General features: G+C 42.5%; 1 protein-coding gene across 2 annotated transcripts in view; it reads right to left on the bottom strand.

The window, feature by feature from the left end:
- Positions 1-18,424, bottom strand: part of MPP3 (membrane palmitoylated protein 3) — a 48,411-nt gene extending 29,987 nt beyond the window's left edge. The window contains exons 1-10 of one of the 2 annotated variants that reach the window (XM_036756337.1): positions 18,394-18,424; positions 17,220-17,338; positions 16,583-16,664; positions 16,088-16,098; positions 15,756-15,836; positions 13,964-14,101; positions 12,326-12,407; positions 9,815-9,900; positions 5,283-5,357; positions 3,169-3,365 (exon numbers count right to left, since the gene is read on the bottom strand). In XM_036756337.1, coding sequence (XP_036612232.1) covers positions 3,169-3,365; positions 5,283-5,357; positions 9,815-9,900; positions 12,326-12,407; positions 13,964-14,101; positions 15,756-15,836; positions 16,088-16,098; positions 16,583-16,664; positions 17,220-17,338; positions 18,394-18,418 — 896 coding nt within the window. In that variant the 5' untranslated portion in view covers positions 18,419-18,424. The remainder of the gene's footprint in view (positions 1-3,168; positions 3,366-5,282; positions 5,358-9,814; positions 9,901-12,325; positions 12,408-13,963; positions 14,102-15,755; positions 15,837-16,087; positions 16,099-16,582; positions 16,665-17,219; positions 17,339-18,393) is intronic. The other variant, XM_036756336.1, reaches the window with a different exon arrangement.
- Between the last annotated feature and the right edge of the window lie 5,567 nt (positions 18,425-23,991).

The raw sequence follows: 23,991 nt of genomic DNA, 5'->3' as shown, positions 1-23,991 counted from the left end.
AGGAAGCAGCTACAAATAATTAAATAAACCATTGGCTAGGGCAGCCAGAAGGGACCTTAGGGACTATCTTGTCTAACCTGATCGTTTTACAGAGGGGGAATACTGAGGCTGAGAAACAGGAAGCAATCATAGCATGCCTAAAGGATATTTAAAAAGGAACTGCTGGGCAGCGGATAGAGCCGCTGGAGTCAGGAGGACCTGAGTTCAAATCCGACATCAGACATTAGCTGTGTGACTCTGGGCAAGTCACTTAACCCTGATCACCTCTTTAAAAAAAAATCAACTGCTGGTCAGAACACAACTGATCACTTCCAGATCCCTAGAATGATCCTGAAAACAGACGGTGTGTCTGGCATCCAGGGATCTACCTAGTTAAGTTCAGAGAATGTTTTATTAAATCAGAGGAGGTCCATAATCTGTGTCGATAGAGGGAGCACCCACACTAATGACATCAGGGATCTCTGAAGCATCAAAGGAAAACAATCTCTTAGTCTGGAAGGGAGCCTAGAGGTCATCTGGACCAACCACCTCACACTTGTTGAGGTATGCAATAGGTCCGACTCTTCATGACACCATAGACCATAGCATGCCAATACATCCATGGGGTTTCCTTGGCAAGGATACTGGAGTGGTTTGCCATTTCCTTCTCCAACGAGTTAAGGCCAGCAGTGACTTACCCAGGGTCACACAGCTATTAAGTCTCTAAGGCAGGATTTGAACTTCCTGATTCCAGGTCCAGTGATCTATCCACTGAGCTGCCCACCAACCGCCTCACACTACATAGGAATAAACTTTGATTAACAGCTAGGGCCAACTCTTTGGCTATCCTGTCCAAGCCTGAGGGAACTCAAAGGAGAGATCCCATAATTCCCACACTTCCTGCCATAAAATAGAATACGAGTTCTGGGAAGGGGGAGGGGCATTGTTCTCCTTTCTTTCTTTTTTCTTTTCTTTTCTTTTTTGTATCCCCAGTGCCTGGCACAGTGCCTTACACACAAGCGTTCAGGGTTTTTTGTTTTTGTTTGTTTCTTTGTGTTGTCCTGATCTATGATTTCATTGGAGTAGGGAATCTCCTGATGTGGAAAATCACTCCAACAACACAGATGGGCAATTTATCCATAACTTACAGTCTTAGAGAGTCCCCTGGGGCACTGCAAAATCAAGGGACTTGCCCAGGGTCCCACAACTAAAATACATCAGAGGCAGAGCTTGAAGCCAAGTCTTCTCGACTTCACAAACCTAACTACTAAGTCACATTGCCTCTCATGTGGCCCACTCTGGGGGCTACCCCTGCCTTAGAGCTGCTCACAGTAGGCAGTTAATAAATGCTCTTACGATTGGAATAGTAATAGCTGACATTTATATAGCACTTTAAGTGATGTATATTTATATGTATATGTGTATATGTGTGTGCGTGCATTTATATGTGTGTATGTATATATGTATTTATATATGCTGAATATGTGTGTATATATGTGCCTTGTATGTGTGCATGTTTACATGCGTATAGTATATCGGCGTGTTTGTACATTGTACACGTGTTTGTGCATGTGTTTGTACATATGTATATGTGTATAGATGTATAGATGTGTTTATATATTTGTGTATGTGTGTATATTTGTATTTATTTTTGTACATGTGCATGTGTATATGTGTGTTTATATGTATGTGTACATACGTGCATGTGTGTTTACATGTGTACCTTGTGTATGTGTGTTTACATGTATATATCTGTGTTTGTACATTGTACTATGTTTATATGTGTGTTTGTGCATATGTATGTGTATGTGTATGCATGTGGACACATACAGATCTCTCTATATACACATATACACACACACATATGTATGTGTGTACATCTCACTTGAATAACCAGACAACAGGCAGTTATTTAGCATTTACTATGTTTCAGCTACTGTGCCAGGAGCCAAGAATACAGTGCCAAAAAGACAAGATGAAATATTCCCCTCCTTCAAAGAGTGTCCACGCCATTGGAGTAAACAAAGCATACATGTGTGTATGTGTGTATACACATATATACACACATATATACATATACGTACATACACACATATACATACATATATACATATATACACATACATGCACATATATACACATATATACATACACATATATACATGCATGCACACACATACACATGTATACATATATACATATACATACACATATATACATGAATACACATATATGCATATATTTGTATATGTGTACATATGTGTACATATACATATATACATGTATACATATATACACACATATCTCATATACACAACGTATACAGAATGAATACCGTGTAATGGGAGAGAGGGAGGGGGGAGGTACCAAAATTACCTCCATTTTACAGAGGAAGAGGCTGGAGCTCAGAAAATTTGTGACTTGTCAGTGTTCTGATACTTATACAAACAGTATGTACCAGGGGCAGGATTCAAATTTGGGTCTTTCTAACTCTAGACCCCATATTTTTATCTACTCCTCAGTGTCGCAGTCATAGCCTCCCTCCCTATTTCAACAATTTGGCTAGCAGCTACCATGGCTGTGTAAAACCAACAACAACCAGCTCACAGAATGCTGCAAGCCCAGGTTCTTTTGATCTGCTTTACTAAGGAAAGCAATGTTAAGGGGTTAACAATCTTACTTTAATCCAGCATACAAATATCATTCACTTAGTTCAGCCAGCACCCTGAACTTCAGAGCAAACATAAACAAATTACAAACATCAACAGACAGACCTTGTCTGATTCAAATCTCAATGCATAGTTACCAGGGTTTAACAAAGTCTGAACATCCGGGTTTACAAGCTGGAGGGCTCTTAACTACAGCTACCCAGAGTCTCCACATCAGCACACTGTCAAGAGTGAGAGCCTTAAGCAAATAGCTCTGTCTTCTCTTTTTATGCACTCTTTTCTGTCATCAAACGTCATCTGAGCAACCAGAACTTAAGCTCTTACTACTGGCTCTGGTCTTCGCAACTCCCCTTAGGACCCTGGGGCCTTCACGCCCACACAGGCTTAGCACCTAGTAGCTAGGGGTTTGGGGCCTACTTGGAAGCAAAGACCTCCCTTCATTTGCCCCACCTGGAGCCCCACCTTAGTTACCAATGCACTCCCCCAGCTCTGCTAGGTACTAGATGACTGACAGACTCACCTTTCTTGGAACTGCTTGGAGGGAATGAGGCCAGCTCGGAGGTTGGTGTCCCCCACACGCTTCGCCTGCCACCATGTGGGGTCATCTTGGCTCACCACTTCAAGAATGTGCCTCCTCTGAAAGGGCAACCCTGCCTCCTGACAGGGGATGGCTTTGTCCTCCTTCGGGTTGTACTGGAACAGAGCCCTCATGAATACCTGAGGAGGGAGAAGAATCTTGGCGTGAGGCTCCCAGACCCATCTGCCAAGAAGAACCTCCTTAATAGCCAAGAGGAAGCGAGGTGAAGGAAAGAAGAGGAAGACACAATTACGTGGATGATCAACCTTTGAAAAAAATCAACGTCTACATAATCTGTTGTCTAAATGATCCTGGTTTTACAGCCTCCTGGAAAAACCTCTATTTGGCTTCAGTGTCAAATGGGTCTGGCTTTTATGGGCCTATGTAGACCTAGTCTAGCCCTGAGCTTGCAATCTCAAGTCTATGATAATAGAGCCACACTCTTGGGTAAGACAGTAATAGAAAGAGCTAGGGGATCCTCGTGGCTATTACCGCCCTGTCTTCATTATCATTCTGGTTTTTATTTTGTTTTGTTTTTAATGGCTGGACTCCTGAGATCTACATGACAAATTCTCTTGGAAGCAGTATTTTCTAGTCTTGAAAAATATGCATATGTTCCAGCTAAAGACCAAACTGTAATTAATGTTTGCTGTAAGAGACGAAGGATTAGGTTTGACAATAGAAGATTAAGCAGAAATACAAATGTGTGAATTTACTAATTTTTCTTTCTTCCTTTGAAGGCATCAGTTATTGTTCAGTTCGGTCATAGATAAATTCCATCAACAGTGAGAAAATTTAAGAGAATATGCCAACATAAACATCAGTTTGCTTTTCTTTTAAGAGAGATGACAGCAGTCCTCATTAAGGGTTTTCAGAATACCAAAAAGTGTATTTTTAAAAGGCAGTTACTAGTTATGAAAGCAAAAGGGTAATCCCAAGCACAAACGATCACTTTGTCAGGTCCAAAGGCTATTTCTGACGTACTAACAGCCAGCAATGAAAAGAGAGTTTGTTCAGTTGTATCTGACTCTTCGTGATCCCATTTGGGATTTTCTTGGCAAGTGGTTTGCCACTTGAGTGGTTTACCATTTCCTTCTCCAGCTCATTTTCCAGATGAGGAAAATGAGGCAAACAGAGCTAAGTGACTTGCCCAGGGCCACACAGCTAGTAAATGTCTAAGGCTAGATTTGAACTCAGAAAAAGGAGTCTTCCTGATTCCCGGCCCAGAGCTCTATCTACTGAGCTACCTCACTGTCCCAAGCTACCAGCTAAATAAACAAACAAATGTCGACCACTGTGATATGCTCATTTCTTGGTTATTAACAACCATTATTGTTAACCATATAACAACAAATATTATTTTATAGATAGCATTTATGGAGAAAGCACTTTAAGGTTTGTAAAGTGCTTGACATACATTATGTCACAACAAATGATAGAGGTGCTATTATCATCCCCGTTTAACAGATGGGAAAATTGAGACAGAGAAAAGTTAAGTGGCTTGCTCAGAGTCACACAGGAAATAGGCCTCAGAGGCAGGATTTGAAATGCCTCTCAGGTCTTATGGAATCTATCTCCAACACTTCATCCCCAACACCATTTGGCTGCCTGATTGAAGATGGACATTAGGCATTTAAAATACAGCATTTTAGCACCTCTGGCCTACCTCATCTCAACTCCCCTATGCTGTGGTCAGTCTCAGATCCTAACCTGATATGATCCCTTACCACTCACTCCCCTAGGTAGAGATCCTGAGGAAGAATGAAATGAAATTGCATACTTTGTTTCCAAATGAAGATCTCATTTACCTCAGTGGCAAAAGAGGTCCCCCCCTCCGGTGGCAAAGTCAAGTCACTTTGTGTGTGATATGCTAACCAGTAGGGATGTGGGTTAGACGTGGAGAACATCCTGACTGTAACAGCGATAGAGATACTAGCTCATGTTACTAAGAAAGAAAAGGGTCAGTTAGTTCAGGGTCTCTCTCACTTCATCTGTTATCTGTTAGAAAGCCGTTTCACCCCCAACCCTCACCCTCCACCTCAGTGAAGAGCCCATACTTTGCTGTCTTTTAATCGATCTTCTTCTTTAACGGCCGGGATGATTTTTAAAGTGATGGATCCTTGGGACTGGGCCTGAAAGGCAAAAAAGATGGACATAAGGTTTCTTCCTAAGTGAAGTTCAATTTCTTTTTTCATTCCTAAAAAACTCAACTTGAAAAAGAAAAGAAGCCCGACGGATCAAGAAATAGCCAAACAAATTGTAGCATAAGAATGTGATAGAATATTCCTTGCCATCCTGAACAGCAAATAGGAGGAATCTGGAGAACTATGGGAAGACTGATGAAGAGTGAATGAAGTCGAAATAGGGGAAACCAATAAACACAGTGACCACAACAAATGAAAAGAAAGAAAAGATCCAGGAAGGGAAGCCATGCACTGTGGTTGGATGGCCACCCTTAGCTATGGAAAAGATAAGAAGATGTGCATCTGTTTCCTGCTAGGTAGCACAGAGGATAGTGTTAGACTTGGAGCCAAGAAGAACTGAGTTCAAATCCAGGCTCAGGTATTTACTCACTGGATGGCCTTGGGGAAATCACTTAAGCTTTGTCAGCCTCAGTTTCTTCATCTGTAAATTGCGATCAACAATAGCACACCTACCTCCCAGGGTTGTTGTAAGGATCAAATGACATGATATAGGCAAAGGGCTTAGTGAACCTTAAAGTGCTCTAGAAAGGTCAAAACTACGGAGTGCACAATGTGGTCAGATGTGGCCCCTGGTTGGCTTGGTTTTGCTTTAATTGTTCTTTGATAGGGAAAGCTCGATGGGTGGGTAAGGGTGAGGTAAATCCAGAAATGACTAGGAAACAAGAAATAAACATTAATGAAACTCTAATTAAGAAAGGGAAGAAAGGAGGGAGGTCCAAGAAAGAAAGGAAGGAAGGAAAGAAGGAAGGAAGGAAGGAAGGAAGGAAGGAAGGAAGGAAGGAAGGAAGGAAGGAAAAGAAAGGGGAGGGAGAAAAGGAAGGAGGGAAGGAGGAGAAAGAGAAAAAGAGAAAGGAAGAAAGGAAAACAAAACAAAGAAAAGAAGTAGTTCTAACTTTTTTCTGCACCTCCCTTAATAAAAAGTATCCACAAGTGAGAAAAATCTCAGATTGACTCCAGAAAGAATATACATGGACTCCAACTATCTCTCCTGACAACGAATTCTTCAAAATGCTTCTTGTTGACATGTTTTATCCCTTACTGGATCTCAGTCACTTTCTTCTCCTCTCCTAGCTCTCTGTCACTCTTCCCTCTTCCTCTATTTCTTCACTATTACCTACTAACCCACGGTCTCTTGTTTTCCATTATTTAAGGGATGTTTTCTAGGCTGGCCCCCCACTTCTTACTGGCCTTCTACTTTTTGGTCACCCCACTCTCTTCTCTGCTTTCATTCACTTTTCCTGGGCTGTTCTTCATCCTGGAGGCTAACACTCCAAACCCACCGGTGAATGCCCTCCTTCTGACCAATGGGACAAAATCATCCAGATTTTCCATCTGTAACCTGCTCTGACATCTAGAAGGAGGGAGGGGAGGAAATAAGCATGTTTAAGGACTAATTTTCTACTATGTGTCAGGTACCATGTCGAGCATTTTACAAATATCTAATTCGATCCTCACAACAACCCTGGGAGGTAGGTGCTGTTCTTATACACGTTTTACAGATGGGAAAACTGAGTCTCAGGTTAAGTGACTTGCCCAGAGTCACACAGCTAGTATGGGAGCACTGGTTGTAAGTAGAGTTGGGTCACCCAGGTTCAAATCCTGTCTTTGCTAGCTCATTCAATCAACAAGCATTTATTAAAGTGCCCTACTACATTCTCAGGGCTCCATGCTAGGTCCTGAAGAGCAAAAGATGAAACACTCACTACCTTTGTGACCTTGGGTAAGTCATTTCTCTGGGTCTCAGTTTCCTCATCTGTGACCCGAGGGAGTTGGATTAAATGATCTAATAATAGGTGCCTTCCAACTCTAAATTTAAATTGTGTAAATTGGATCACTTTACTCAAGGGAAACAGAGATAGGTTCTAGGAGCTGGGGAAGGGACAGACCTTTGTAAAAGGCCCTTAGGGTCCCTTCAAATCCCAGGCTTTCCAACCAGATTTTTCCAGAATCCTTCTTACTTTCACATCATTAACATGAAAAGTCAAGTGGAGTTTTTGAGGGACAAGAAGGCAATGACACTTAACTTTAGCCTTACTCTCATCACTTTGGACAATTCAGCGTGTCCCAAAATTCTTAGTGCAGGTTTACCTTCTTAAAGGAAGATTTTCAGGATAGCCTCTATATGTTACTAATGATACCTCATATGTGTTCACTTTACGTTGTTTAAAACATACAATTATCCCATGAAATTGATGGAGGTAGCCAACACATTATACGGATGAGAAAACAGATACAGAAAGCTATGTATGTGACTTGTCCAAGATCATTCAATCAACGAACATTTTTAAGCCCTTACTATGTGCCAGGCACTATGCTAAGCACTGGGGATACAAAGAAGGACAAAACCACGAGGATCTTACATTCAAAGGGGGTGGTGGTGGTGACAGAGCCAATGTCATAAAATCTTAGATCATGGAATTATAGACCTAGAGACAGAAGGGACATCAGAGGCCATTTAGTCAGACTCCCTCTTTTTACAAATGAGGAAGCTGAGCCCCAAGGAAATTAAATGATTTGTTCAAGGTTACACAGTTATTAGAAACAAGTGTCTTGACTCACAGACTCTTGCTACTATGCTATGCTGCCTTCCTCATAATTTCACATTCCCCAGTCAGTCATTTAACCAGAAAGATGGGGAATTTTTTCTATGCCTTGGTTTCCCCACCTATAAAGAGGGGATAATAATGCCTGTCCTTCAAATGTTGGAGGGAATGTGAGAAAAATGGGACACTAATGCCTTGTTGGTGGAGTTGTGAACTGATCTAATCATTCTGGGGAGTAATTTGGAGCTACATCCAAAAGGCTACAAAACTGTGCATACCCTTTGATCCAGCAATACCACTAGGTCTGTACTCCCAAGAGATCAAAGAAAAAGGAAAAAGACCTATATTTATAAAAATATTTATAGCAGTTCTTTTTATGGTGGAAAAGAATTGGAAACTGAGAGGATACCTATTGATTGGTGAATGACTAAACAAGTTATGGTATATGATTGTGGTGGAATACTACTGTGCTATAAGAAATGATGAGCAGGATGCTCTCAGAAAAACCTGGAAAGACTTACATCGACTGATGCAAAGTGAAAGGAGCAGAACCAGGAGAATGTTGTACACAGTAACGGCAACACAGTAAGACAATCAATTGTGAATGACTTAACTATTCGCAGCAATACAATGATCTAAGAAAATTCCAAAGGACTCATGATGAAAAATGCCATCCACCTCCAGAGAAAGAATTGATGGAGTCTTAATGCAGATTGAAGAATACTTTTTTTAAAAACTTTATTTTTCTTGGCTTTTTTTTTGTCTGTGGTTTCTTTCACAACATGACTAATGGCAATAGTTTCACAAGACTGCACATGTATAATCTGTATCAAATTGCCTGCCTTCTCAATGAGTGGGGAGAGGAGGGAGGGAATTTGGAACTCAAATTTTTTAAAAAAATGAACATTAAAAAATTTTGTATGTGGTTGGAAAAAAAATCAAATTTAAAAAAATAATACCTGTGCTTCCTATTTCACAGGAGTGTTTTGAGGATGAAGTAATCCCATACCAGCTTTGGCAGCAATTAGTTTTGGTGGAAGAGTTCACAGTAACATCACTCTCTCCCATTGAAATGGGACAAACTGAGGCTGTATGTGATGAGGAGGTATGATAATTGGGTGAGAGGGGGAATGAGAGATGAGAAGTCTGGGAGATCTGAGTCCAAATTCTCCTCCTGTCCCTGGCTAAGTAAGACATTTGCCTCCCCTTTTACACACACTCTTTATGCTGTAAAATTCCCTCTGCTAATTATCTCCAATTTATCATATATATATATATATATACATATATATACACATATATATATACACACACACATATATACACACACACATATACATATATACATATATATGTATATATGTGTGTGTGTGTGTGTATATATACATATATGATATATATGTATATATATATATATCTTATTTGTACATAGCTGTTTATAATGTTGTTTCCCCCATTAGACTGAGCTCCTTGAGGGCAGGGACTGGTTTTTGCCTTTCTTTCTTTCTTCCTTTCTGTCCTTCCTTCCTTCTTTCTTTCTTTCTTTCCCTCCTTCTTTCCTTCCTTCATTCCTTCTTTCTTTTTCTTTCTTTCTCTCTTTCCTTCCTTCCTTCTTTCCTTCCTTCCTTCCTTCTTTCTTCCCTCCTTCCTTCCTTTCTTTTTTTCTTTCTTTCACTAACGCTTAGCGCAACACCTGGCACAAAGTACAAACTTAATAAATGCTTGCCTACCGTTGACTGACTGTAAATAGGGAAGCTAAGATATTCACCCTGTCTGACCCCTAGGATTCCCAGGAAGTCATGGAGATGAAACACCCCCCAACAACCCCAACGCAACACACACCAGAATTTGACTGATTTCATCCGGCCGCTTATGTAGGACCACAATCCCATTGACTTCCCTCAGCTCATCTCCAACATGCACCAGACCTGAAAAGAAGACAGAGGAGCTGATGGATCAAGGAGGAGGCATTGTGAGCCCTCCCTTTACACCCCCTCACCCCAAACCTCCAAGGACACTGCCTTGTCCCATAAAGCACCTATGACAGTGTCACCTTTGATGTTTTGAAAAGCAACAATAACTCATCCTATTTCTTATTTAAAATAAATTCCAGGCACACACACATAGACCACACACACAGACACACACACACACACACACACACACACACACACACACACACACACACAGACACACACACACCTCAAAGGAATAGGGTGGGGCACAAGTTTAGAGAGGTAGGTGAAGATTCATTCACTTGAACAAGTATTTATTAAGCACCTATCATAAGCCAGATAGAGGACCAGCTTTAGAGTCAGGAAGACATGAGTTTGTATTCTGCCTCAGACACATACTCACTGTGTGACCCTGGGCAAGTCAATCAATAAACATTTTTTAAGCACCTACTATGTGCCAGGTATTGTACTAAACACTTGAGTCACTTAATTTCTCAGTTCCTTGGGCAAAATTTTAAGAATGCAATAGTGTGAGAATTGCTTGTACAAGCAACATTTTTTATAGAGTTTCACTTTATGACAGCAAAGGTCATGGGTTTATATTTCTACTGGTACATGAGGCTGAACATCTGCTGCCTTTGACCAGGTGAAACCTCATATTGAAAGAAGGGCTGATTGTGTAAGTCAGGGTTTTACTGTCATTTTCTTTTTGTTTTGTGGACCCATCGGCAGCCTAGAGATTTCTTTTCACAATAATGTCTTGAAATAATTGAAGGAAATGCTAAATTTCAATTAGTAAACATAAGGATGCAATTTTTTCTCACTTAAGTACATAGATCGCCTAAATTCTACCTACAGATACATTAGGGGTCCATGCGCCCCAGGTTAAGAACCCCTTGTATGAGCCAATCTAATTCAGTGCTTCCCATAGTTTGATCCAGGAACTACTGGGGGGTCCCTGAGAACCTTTCAGGGCATTCTCAAGGTCAAAATAATACTAATAATGCTAAGATATTTTAATTTTTTAACACAGTAAATATCAATATATAATATATACGACATACATAATTTATATATTAAGTATATAAACCCACATAAACAAAAGCTCTCTGGAGGGTCCTCAACAATTTTAGGAGTATAAAGGGGACCTGTTTCCAAAAAGTTTGAGAACCACTAATCTAATCGTTTTACTTTGTCCCAACTAATTCACACATCACTATCCAAATGCCAGAGGAGTTGCTGATCTACACCAGTGGAGGAGGTTTCCATACAGGGATTTCTCTACACCAATAAAATCAGAGGTAAAAACTTTCTTTTTTGATGTGTAAGACACTGTCTTCGCACAAAGACCAAATGAAAAGACCCCTGCCCTCAAGGAGTTTACATTCTACTAGGAGGATACAACATGTAAACTGATAAGTAAATATAGCATAATGGGGGGGGGGGTCGGGGGAGGGGGAAGAAAGCCTTAACAATCAGGCAAGTCAGAAAAAGCTTCCTGTAGGAGGTGACACACACATTGAGCTTCAAAGGAGTGAGGTGGAAGTGCACTGGGACCCAGCCTGTGGGAAGTCAGAGAAGAAGGATGTGCTTTAAGATGTCTCAATACACATCTGTCTCTTTGCTTTTATGTTAGTAAAATTTAAAAATTTTAGAAACCTTTGAAGCAGGGATTCCCATGCTCTTAGGAGCTGTGGTGACAGATTGTCCTTTTTTCCAGTTCCCAAACTTTCCCTTGTCCCCTCATCCTCAAAGTTCTCTGTGGTCTATGCTTACTTTACCTAAAATATATTTTTTGGTGGAGGAGGGAAGGAAATTGTGGTTCAATGACTTGCCTAAGGTCACACAGCTAATAAGTGTCAAGTGTCTGCAGCGAGATTTTAACTCAGATCCTCCCGACTCCAGTGCAGGTGTTCTGTCCACTACAACACCTAGCTGCCTCTACCTAAAATAAATTAAAATTTCTTTTTTTCCTTTGGGACTTTTGATAAGAACTCCATGTTTACCCTGGAGCAGTAGTTCTTAACCTTTTTTGTGTAGTGGACCACGTTAGCAGTCTGGTGAAGCCAGACTGACTCCTCAGAACCATGTTTTTAAATGCATAAAATAAAATATACAGGATTGCAAAGAGAAACAGTTATAGTAAAGTAAAAATGTACTGTTCTTTTTTTCTTATCCAAGGTTACAAACTCCCTGAAATCTATCCACATATCTTTCAGGGCCACTGGACCCCAGGTTAGGGACTCGTGACTTAGAGAAAACAGAAATTTCCTTCAACAAGACAGGAAACCTCTGCTCCCAAGACTGTTGGTATGTGTCTCCACTAGGAAGTGGCAAGGTTGGAGGAGTCAGTTTGGGGGACAGTACAACATTTAAGGAGAAGGACTTAGTCACTTACCACTCCGGTCAGCTGCGCCCCCTCTCATGATCCTGGCCACAATGACTGCCCCTGAGTGTTCATCCCTCCGGATGGTTGCACCCTGAATCAGACCCCGGAGAGAAGGTAAATCACTGAGGTGGAAACACCAAATCCCAGATCCTTGAGGCCCACATGCTCCATGTCCCTTCCTCTGCCTCCGGGGAAGGCTAGGCAAATTAGGGTTGAGGGGAAGACTCTCCAACACTGACAGGAGACAGTTCTCTCTTAAGCAAAGATCTCACTCAACAGGAAAAGTCACTGAGAAAAATTACACCACCACCATGACCACCTTGCATCTATATGATCAGTCAGATACTCACTAAGTTCTTCTCCGTGCAAAGCATTGGTAGAATGAATTAAATTAAATTAAATCTTAAATTTAAGTCAGGGATTCTTAACAATTTTGTGTCATGGAGGCTGAAGAAGCCTGTGTACCCCTTCTCAGCAAAAGCTTTTAAAATGCATATAATAAAATCCAAAGGATTACAAAGGAAATCATTTATAATGAAATAAAATTATCAACAATTTTTTAAAAATTTATAGACTATAGGTTAAAAACTCCTGGCCAGTATTTTCTTACCTATTATCTTATTTCTCACCCCTCTGCGATAGATAGGACAGGTATTATACCCATTTTTCAGGGGAGAAAACTGAAACACTGGAAAGGTCTCCATCTCTCTAGCTAAGTGATTTGTCTAAAATCATCAAATCAGGCACTATACCTGAGCTGGAGCTAGAACCCACCCTCCACCCCTGAATCCCAGCCCAGGCTCTCAGGACTACAAGGCACAAAACCTTTGTTTTAGCAGGAGATCACATTTTAACTGGAATCAACAGCCACATCAGCAGAAGCAGAGAGGGGTGACCAGGGCTCGATATTTTCTCAAATGTGTTTGAAGGGTTGAGGATAGGGGCTTGGTGAGTAAAGTGACTTCTGATGTTTCAAAGAAGCAAATAGAAAAAAAAAAACATTCCCCAATTTACTAGGAGAGCGGAAGAGAATGAGGGGGAAGAAGGGAGGGAGAAAGAAGGATGGGAAGATGGAGGGGAAGAGGAAGCCAGAATGGAGGACTGAGAGGAAGGAAGGATGAGGACTAAAAGGAATGGTGTGGGGAATAAGAGAAGGGGAGGAGGGCAGTCAGGTGGTTCAGTGAGTAAAGCACCAGCCCTGGAGTCAGGAGGACCTGAGTTCAAATCCACCCTCAGACACTTGACACACTTGCTAGCTGTGCGACCTTGGGCAAGTTACTTAACCCCAATTACCCTGCCTCCCCCTGCCCAAAAAAAAGAAGAGAAAGGGAGGATGGGGAGATAAGAAGAGGGGAGAATGGGGGATTGAGAGGAAAAGAGGATGGAGGAATGAGAGGAGGGGGACGGGAAAATGAGAAGAGGGAGGATGAGGGAATTGGGGGAATAAAAGGAAGGGAGAATGGGAAATAAGAGGAGGGGAAAAGGATGGGGAGAGGAGGTATGAAAAGATGGAAAGAGGAAGATGAAAGGATTCGAAGGGGGAGAAGAAGGGAGATAGGAAGACCCAATGAAAGGATGGGGGAAGACGGATTAGAGGAGATTGTAATGACAGAATGTGGTGGGGGTGGGGAGGCACAATATACATACCAGAGGTTCTTTGTTTTTCACAAGACGGACAATTTTCACTGACTCCTCATTAAAATCTTCCTCGATATTCTCAGGCAGAGGGGGAAGAACAGGGTCAAAATTCTTCTGAGCAACAGTATCATGTACCATGAGCACAGCCTGTGGGAAACCAAGGAAAGCTGAGAGCTATGGCCCTAAGGAAGGAGATGATGGCCCTGTGGCAGCCACTGCAGAGCCCCAGTTGCTAAGATGCAAAGGCCTTGGAGGGCTGACTGCACACAGACCCATCAGAAAGCCAGCAGCATGGAAAGGCCTCCCAGGGAGGCTCCCAGGCAGAAATGTCCCTGACTTTGTAGCAAGGGTAGCCTTTCCACATGTCTGTGGCCCATTCTCCCCAGATGGCATTAACCACATCACACAAAAAAACATGTGAGCTGAATGAGCCGGAATTTTTTAAAAGGGAAGCAAAATATATGCCCATCAATTGGTGAGTGGCTGAATAAATTATGGCATATGGATCTAATAGGATATTATTGTACCATAAGTCATGGTAGATGTGGAGAATGCGAAGGAAGACTTATATAAAGAGACAAGGAGCAAAGAAAAGGTGACCAACAGTATGGTTAGGGAATGGAGACTTGTGATTTCTTTGGTACAAGGAACTCCCAGATGAAAAAAGTCCCTCTACCAAAGCAAGCGGGTACCTCTCAGAGTCTGAGAGAGTTGCCTAAATACTAGGAGTTTAAGTGACTTGCCCAGGGTCACACAGCCAGTATACAGAACAATGCACAATATGATTTAAAAAAAAAAACCCAAACCAGTGTAAGAAACCTCCAAAAAAGAAACTCTCTTCCACCAATGCACAATAATTACAAGAATGTAAATAAAGTCATCATGGGGAAGTAACACAATTCTAGTCAAATGCCAGCTTTTTAAAGTTAACGGATGAAGGGACGATTTCATCTTTCGTTTTTGTATCCCCAGTGCCTTGCACATTGTTGCTGTCGTTCAGGCATTTCATTTGTGTCTGACTCTTCACATCCCCATTGGAGTTTTCTTTGAGAAGATATCAGAATGGTTTGCCATTTCCTTCTCCAGTTTATTTTACAGATGAGGAAACTGAGGCAAACAGGAGTAAGTGATTTGCTCGGGGTCACACAGCTATTGAAGTCCCTGAGGCTGGATCTGAACTCAGGACTTCCTAACTCCAGGCCTGGTGCTCTGCCCACTGCATCACCTAGCTGCCCAGCTTTGCGCACAGTAAGTGCCTAATAAATGCAGTTGACTGGCTAATCCTTCCTTTCTGTTACCAATCAATAAACTTTTTCAGGGAAAGTATTTTCTAAAGAAGATTGTTAGATTTGAGAGGAGGAAGAATAGGAGTTTAGAAGAGGTGAGATTGTGAGTAGAGCACCTGCCTTGGAGTTAGGAGGACCTGAGTTCAAATGTGGCCTCAGACACTTGACACACTCACTAGCTGTGTGACCTTGGGCAAGTCACTTAACCCCAATTGCCCTGCCTTCCCCCCTCCAAAAAACAAAAGAAGAGGGGAGATAGGGGCTAAAAGAGGTTGGAGGGAGATTGGAGGACAGGAGGATGGAAGGGCAGAGGAGAGGAGGGTGGAGTAATGAGAGGAGGGGGAAATGGGATTGAAAAGAAGAGACTAGGAGATAAGAAGAGAGGAGGATGAAGGGGGAATAAATTTGGGGGAGGGGGAGAGCAAGGTGTTTGTTGTGTCAAAACAAAATATATCAATGTTAAAAGAAAAAAAAAACTATGTGGGCCAAGACTGAGAAATGACAGAGGTCAGTACCCTGAGATGGGGAGTAGACAGCAGTTGGAGCAGCTCCCTCTCATCACTGTGGACTGATGCAGCCTGCAACTCTTCTATAACCTAAACAGAGACAGAACACCAGAGGCAAAAGGGAATTAGTTGAATGCTAATCAACGTCCTACTTGTGATAGGTTTTCCCAACTGTTTCTAAGCAATTTCTTGGTGAAAATAGTTGCTCCTAGGACTTATGGCCCATGTCCCAGCCCCAGACTGGCTGCACAACCAAGGGGTCCTGTTACATCCTTATCTGCTCAGGAACTGGGGGATCGATGCCTGGCATTGTAAACTCTCCCAGGCTCTGGGGAGTAGACATGGGAAAGCCCTCCTCTGGCTCACTGCTTCCCAGTAAGAACTTACTCACCAATTAAAAAGTTAGTGCATCAAATCTAGACCTGAAAGAGACCTAATCGTATTCAACCTCCCCACTTTACAGAGAAAGAAACAGAGAGGGAAAAGTGATTCACCCATTGTTACAGAGCAAACTAGTGGAAGTAGCAGGTCGTGGAACCCAGCTCTCATAAAGTCTCCAACCACCATAATTAAATAACATCTTAGGGGTCATCTAGTAGAATCTTTTCATTTCTGAGATGTTTTGTCCAAGGTCAAACAGAAAGGCAAAGGCAGAGTGGGGGAGGTTTGGAGACTCACAGGCAGGGCTCTCTCTTCACTAGATTATAAGAGGTTCAATTAAGAAGCAAAGGGGAAAAAGGAATTCTGTGCTTTTTAGTTTCCAGCGTGAACTCCTTCCAGGTAAAGACAGCACAGCCCCCAATGCTGAGAGTGCAAATCTGCCAGAGAGGGGAGACTTACATCCTCTGCGAGGGCTGTGGCACTATGCAGAACTGGAGTTGGGCTCTGTCTCTCATAATAGCGAAGTTTCTCATGAATCTGAAATGACAAGTGGGGTTTCTGGAGAATAAATGCAAACCCAGCTAGCTTCCCAAGCCCTCCTCCGAAAAAAACTTGCAAGAATTCAGGAGGGGAAGAGCTGTAATCTGGACCCCAAAGCATGTTACTGGCCACGAAGATAGTGACTACAACACAACAGACCACTCTTTTTCTAAGCCTGGGGAAGAACAAGGATTCCCAGAGACAGAGGAACAGACAGAATGACCATCAAAGGTGACCAGGAAGCCAAAAACATCTGGAAATTCTAACTGGGCCACATGGAATTTAATTGAATAAGCATTTATTAAGCACCTCTTATGTGGCATGCACTGGGGATACAAAAATGAAATACCCACATGTTTGTAACAGGGGTTTGATTTGTTCTTGTTTCTCAATAGGGAGACTACAAAGAGAGAAGGTGGATTGTTGTTGATTGAAAAAATATTTAATAAAAAAATAATTAAAATTTGTTCAAAGAAATGGGGAAAAAATGAAATAGCCCTTGCCCTCAGGGACTGAAAGAAAATGGGAAGTGGGAATGAAATAAATGTTTACCTTCATTAAGTAACTGAGGCTTTTCTCACTGAAGACATCTCTCAAGAACCCCATCTCTTCTTTATGGTTAGAGTCTGGTCTGAGCTGGGAGGTCAACAGGGCTAGGGTTTCATGCAACCCTGCAGAAAAGGGAAGAGAAAACAAAGAGGCAAATAGGTAATGAAAACTGAAATGGGACAGAATGATAGAATTTAAAGCTAGTCCGATCCCTTCATTTTATACATAAGGAAACTGAGGTACAGAGGATAAGAAGACATCCAAGGTAACCTGAGTAATCATTGGCAGGTTATTAATGTTAATTATTAATATTAATAATAATTGCCAGGTCCTCTGACTCTGACCTCTTCAGTCAAATTTTCTTGGTGACCTGGGGTTTTACTTTTACTAGGCACGAAAAATTTTAAATGTAACATATAAGATTTCAGACTGCAAAAACTTTGGACAATCACATACTAGTTAAGATATATCCAGAATTAGTTCTACTATTTTTTGTGACAGGTTCCTACTTACCTAACACTAACCTTATTTAACTGGGCTGAGACATTTACTTAGAAAGACAAATGCACAATCCAATCAATAAGGGTGGGGAGATTCAGGGTCAGGCAGGGGCAGGTCCCAAATTAGTCAATAACACTCAGTATAAAACACCTAATATAAGGTTTTCCCCCAAATTAAACCTGGAAAATATTTTCTAACTTATAGCTCCCTCTCCACTTATTCTTATCTTATCTTTGAGTTGTCCCTGATTCTTTGTGACCTTATTGGGGTTTTTTTGGCAGAGATACTGGAGTGGTTTGCCATTTCCTTCTCCAGCTCATTTTACAGGTGGGGAAACAGAGGCAAACAGGGTTAAGTGACTTGCCCAGGATCACACAGCTAGTAAGTGTTTGAGACCAGATTTGAACCCAAGTCTTCCTGGGGCCTGGCACTCTATCCATTGCAGCACCCAGCTGCCCAAGAGGACCCTCTCGGGATCATAAATTTGAAGCTGGAAGGGGTCCAACCCCTACATTTTATAGAGGCCTGGACTCACCCAGCAAACAGCAGTGACTAGGACAGCACTGGAGCATTGGGAATAGGGGATGGAGAAGTAGAGTTTCCTCTATTATTTAAGTTTCTTGCTGCCTGATTTCTTTCTACCCCTAATCTTGTGGGCACTGGGAGAGAGACTCACCTGAATCTTCAGATAGCACTGGCATGCTTGTCCTCCCAAAGGAAACTTTCTGGTTGAAGCAAGGATTCTTCTTCTACTGCCTAATCCAGGGGAGAGAAGAGGGAAGGAAGATAAAACTGATTATATCCTCTCTCTGGCTCTGCCCCAGCATTTTCAGCCAATAACTAGGAAGTGTCTATGTTTAAGTTCGGTTCTGGTTGACTGGTAGGACATGGTTCAATGAGGTAGCTCAGGCCGGAGGAAATTAATAGTGATCTCTGGCTTGGTGTGACCTTGGGCAAATCACTTCTTGTCTAGGGCCCTCAGTTTCCTTCTCTGTAAAATGAAGGGACTGCATTTGATGACCTCTGAGACCCCCCTTCAACATTAACATTCTACGGCTCTCTGATCTTTTCCTCCGACAATAAAAATGTGTTGTGTTTCTTTATGATGGACTTGGGCTCAGGCAAATTAATTACTTTCCTGGCTGACCATTCAGTGCTCTCCTCTATAGAGATAACTGTCCCTCCCTCTGCCATGTCTCCTAAGATACCCTTGAATACACCCCTCCTGCCCTTGGTCAACCAGTAACAAATCAACAAGTATTTACTGTATGTTTAACATGACATTCCTTCCTTCCCTTCTCTTTCCCTCTCCTCATTTTACCAATCCTCCAGGCTCCAGGATGAAGGAAGAATATAAAACATGAGAACTGCTAGGCTAAATCAAACCAATGATTCATCCAACCCAGGATTCTACCACGAATAGCCCTCAAGAACGCAGTGGCAGTAATATTCTCGGGGGGGGGGGGGGGGGGGGGGGGGGGCTGGAAAGGAGGAGAGGTATGGTACCTTCCGACCCTCTCCCACCCAACACATAACCATAACAGATACAGCTGGACCTCTATCAGCGATATGTATGTACCTACACCTCAGCCTTCCTCTACACCCCTCTTCCCAAAGTTCTCATCCCGGCCAACTCCCTCCCTGGGTGATACTGGAAAGTCTATATCTCTTAGGGTTTGGGGGATGGGAAAGAAAACCTGTAGCCAGGAAGAGGTTGTAGGAAGGAGGAGAAGGGTCCTGGAGGTTGTCAAAGGGGAGGGCCTGGGAAAGGATGGATGCTGGGGCAGGAAAATTTAAAAAAAAAAAAAAAGCTTGAGAGAAAGGAGTCTGCTTTAGAGGAAAGGAATACGGTCCTCGGGGTCCAGAGCGGAAAGGGTCTGAGCGCCTTGCTGGCCCCCCTCTCCAAGCAAGAGGCTCTTTAAGCTGCAAGCTCTCTATGAAGCTGGGGATGTGGATAGAGTGAGGATCGCGAGCCCCTGGCCCATACGACCCACTCTCCCCAGTCGCTCTCATCTTCTCCTGTGCCCCTGGACGACTCCCTCCTTTTTGAGTTCCCCCACCGAATTCTCCACCTACCCCCGGTTTTGAGCTCTGCCAACAGGGTCCGGGGTCCAGGCGCTTGGGGCTGCTGTCCAAAAGCTGGGGCCGCTCTCTTGCCCAGGCCGTTCCAGCCTCTTGCTCCGCCTTCCCTGGCTCCTCCCTGCGCTGCCGCCGTCGTGTAGCGTGTGGGTGGAGGAGGAGAAAGAGATGAACTGAACACTAGGAGATAGATCTGATACCCTCGGTCTGTGGCGCCGCCCCTATAGCTCGCCCCATTTTTCCTCCTTGGCCATCTCCGAAAGAGCCTTTCACCCGTATTCCCTGCCCTCTATCCCTCAATACACGCATCTCCTCATCCCCAGGGACGCTCCTTCCTCACAATACTCTTCCCCCTCCTCCCCTCACATCTGTCCCTCACATCTGGCCCCAGAAAGCCCGATTTCTTCAAGCCTTCCCTTAGCCCACTTGGGTCAGGCTGACCTAAGAATAGAATCTAATGTTATCAAGGCCGCTCCTAGTTGTGGATGTTTGTGCGGGCATTTAGGGACGTGGGGAGAGGAGGGGGGAAGGGGGTTAAGGGGAAAAAGAACGATAATTCTTCGTGAAAAGATGGAAGAGAGAACGTGGAGGAGGGCTTGAAAAGAGAGCCCCTGGGGGATGGAGGATGTGTGCATCGAGGTGTGAGTGGAGTGAATGTGAGGAAAGGTCTACAAGGCATATGTGTGGTAATAGGGTGGAGGTAGAGAAGCACCCTTAGAGCAGGTGGAAGTGTGGCTGTGTGTGGAGGGGGGTGGGGCAGTGTTGTGGAGGGAAGGATAGAATAATGTTCGGGAGAGGGGTGTGGGCAGGGAGAGTGCCGGGAGCTGGAGTGTGTGTGTGTGTGTGTGTGTGTGTGTGTGCCAGAATATGTGGCGGGAAAGTTGAGGAGGTTCCGTCTCACCAAGGAAGTTTGGTCACGCACAGAGGAACGCAGAGACTAAACTGGGGTCGTGTCAGAGGGAAAGGAAAGGAGAATCTGGATGGAAGCCATCATGGAGGTAAGTAAAACCAACAGGACTGGAGTCCTTAGAGAGCACGTGGGCAAATGCGGTGCATTGGGGAGCAGTCCTGGAGGTAGAAAGATCACTCCAAGAGTGAAGTCTCGGGCACGAGGCACCCAGCAGGAGTATAGATTTTCAGTGTGAACATTTAGACCTGGACATCGGCAAACACTATCACAAATCAGGGTTCCGCGTCTTGTTGACTGTCTACACTTAGGAAAGTGATGGCAAACCTGACAGTATGTCCTGTGTCCATTTTTGTTCCTGAGATCCAGTTGTAAAATATTCAGCAGCACACCTGAATTAGTATTCCTAAACCCACAGAGGCCAGATTTTAAAAAGGAGAAATAGCAGCAACCAGTAAAGCTAAATCCCCCAAGCTGGGTTGGCATTACATAGAATCCCTGAGGTAGGGGAGACCTCAGAGATCACTTAGTCCAACACCCACCTGGGCAGGAAGCCTCCTCACCCTGACTTTGAGCAGCTCTGCCTCACTTAAATCCAGTTCAGCGGCAAGTCAAAACAAGTCTTGTGATGCCATTGGTCCTCTCCCGGAATGAAGGACGATCAGTTGACCGAGGGTCATTCTTCCCCAACTTCAATATTTTCATTAACATGGAATTTTTTCTCTCCCAAGGCAACTCATTTTACTTTATGAAGGGCTCTAATTGTTTAGACGTTTTCATAAATTTCTTTGCCACTCCTACTTCTGCCCCTTGGGAATGACCAAAACAAGTTTAATCCCTCTCTCTCATGACAGCCCTTCAAATACTCACATGCCCCGCCCCATCTTCTCTTTTCTAAGTTTCTAAAAAAAAAAAACTTAAAAAAAAAACTTTTCCAGAATTTTCGAAGTCAATAGCAATATAAGTGATAAATGGAAGCATAAATATCGATTGTGTTTTAATCTTAGAACATGGCAATGGAGAGAGACAGAGATTCTTAATATGCTCATAACAAATTACGATATTCCAGGTCTAGATGGACCAAAGCTAAGTACAGCAGGACCATCACTTCCCTCATCTAGGGACTGTTCTTCTCTTAATCCCCACTTGCATTGGTGGGTCAGGTCCCAGAGCTTCTTGTCCCTTTAGGATTCTAGGAGATCCTGAGTAGCTGGTGAGTATCTTATTCTAATGCTATATAGCTCATAAGTCCCCATTGGTGTGCTCTCTCCATTGATTATTAGTCGTTATAAATTAGACAGCCAGGATTAGTTAGCTTTTAGAAGGGATATTTTACTAAGATGGTATAGGAAGAAGGGTACAAACCATTCCCCTAAAAGTCTATGACATGCACTCCTACCAGAGGAAAGTGGGCTCAAACGTACATGTACAAATCTTATATTCTGCAGCTCCTGGAAGTCCTTTTCCTGGGATTCTCAAGATGTTCCTCTTAGTAATGGTGTAGTTTTCTCTCTTTTTAATTAATGAATTAATTTTTTGTTACATTTTGAGTTCCAAATTGTCTCCCTCCCTTCTTCCCAACCCCATCAACATTTGATATAGATATCTATGTGGAGCCATAAAATACATATTTCCATATAGCAGTTCTTTCTCTGGAGGTGGATAGCATTTTCCTTCCTAAGTCCTTCACAGCTGATTTGAATGATCATATCACTCAGACTAGCTTAGTCATTCACAGTCACTCTTTGAACAATATTACCGTTACAACATCCTCTTGGTTCTGATCATCTCACTTGGCATTATTTCATGCAAGACTTTCCATGTTTTTCTGAAAACAGTCTGCCCATCTTTTTTGCTTTCCTTCTAATCTTGGGGACATTGATTTTATTTGTAAAAAACCTTTCTAATTTAATAAAAACCATCCATTTTATATCCCACAATGCTCCCTATCTCTTATTTATTCATAAATTCTTCTCTTAACCATAAATCTGATGGGTAATATGCTCCATTTTGCTCTAATTTACTTATGATGTGTTCCTTTATGTCTAGGTCATGTATCCATTTTGAATTTATTTTGGTAAACAGTGTAAGATATTGGTCTATACTTAGTTTCTGCCAAACTGCATTCCAGTTTTCCCAGCAGGTTTTTTTTTTTTTTACCAAATAGTGAATTCTTATCACAAAAGCCTAGATCTTTGCATTTATCAAACACAAGGTTACTGTAGTCATTTACTACCGTATACTTATACTCTGGAGCAATTTTCCTTAATAATTTTTTGAAGTATAATGTCTAGACTCCTCTTTTGATCATGATTTTCAGGTAGTCCAACAATTCTGATATTTCTTTTTGATCTGTTTTCCAGGTCAGTTATTTTTCTAACAAGATATGTCATGTTCTCTTCTATTTTTTTTCATTCTTTTGGTTTTGTTTTATTATTTCTTGATGTCTTGTGAAGTTGTTAGCTTCACCTTGTTCAATTCTAATTTTTAAGAAGTTATTTGCTTCAGTAAGTTTTTGCACCTCTTTTCTCAATTGTTCATAATTTTCTTGCATTACTCTTATTTCTCAAAATAAGCTCACCCTCCCCCTTGTAAACCCAGATGTTGATGCTTCCCTGGTAACTATGAGTTGTGATTTGAATCAGACAAGGTCTGTCTGTTGATGTTTGTAATTTCTATTTGTGTTTGCTCTGAAGTTCAGGGTGCTGGCTTTTCCTCCTGAACTGAGTTATATATGTATGTTTGATTAAAGTGAGATTGTTAACCCCTTAAAGTTACTTTCCTTAGTAAAGCAGATCAAAGAACCTATGCTGGCTGCTCTTGTTGCTGGGCTTGTTGAGTCTTACACTCCCACAGCTGCTGCTAGTCAACTGTTGTTACTCTATCCTGAAATGGTGATCAGGGTCCCACCCCTCTGTATTCTCCAGATTGTACTTGCTTCTTCCCTCCCATAGCCATAGCCTAGGACCACATCCCAGTCAACATACACAAGCCCTGCGTCCAGTGCCAGCAGAGGGGCCCAAAGTCTTCCCCAATCAGCCTCCTGACCCCTCCACTGTCAGCCAGGCAAAACGTTCCCACAGTTCTGGCTACCACCGATACATCTGCCCTCAAATCTCACTGTTTGTTGATGGGAGGTATCTGCACTTTGTTCTGGTCAGAACACCACCTCAATAGATCAGAACTTTCCTAACATCTTCCCAAGTTGTCTTGGGCTGGACAACTGCTTTACCCTGTCTTTTTCTTATTTCTGCCCCTCTAAAATTCAATGTGAAGCATTGTTTTAAG

This window comes from Trichosurus vulpecula, chromosome 4 (genome assembly GCF_011100635.1).
Source record: "Trichosurus vulpecula isolate mTriVul1 chromosome 4, mTriVul1.pri, whole genome shotgun sequence".
In the NCBI taxonomy this organism is placed as follows: Eukaryota; Metazoa; Chordata; class Mammalia; order Diprotodontia; family Phalangeridae; genus Trichosurus; species Trichosurus vulpecula.
This window is presented reverse-complemented; position numbering and strand designations above follow the sequence as displayed.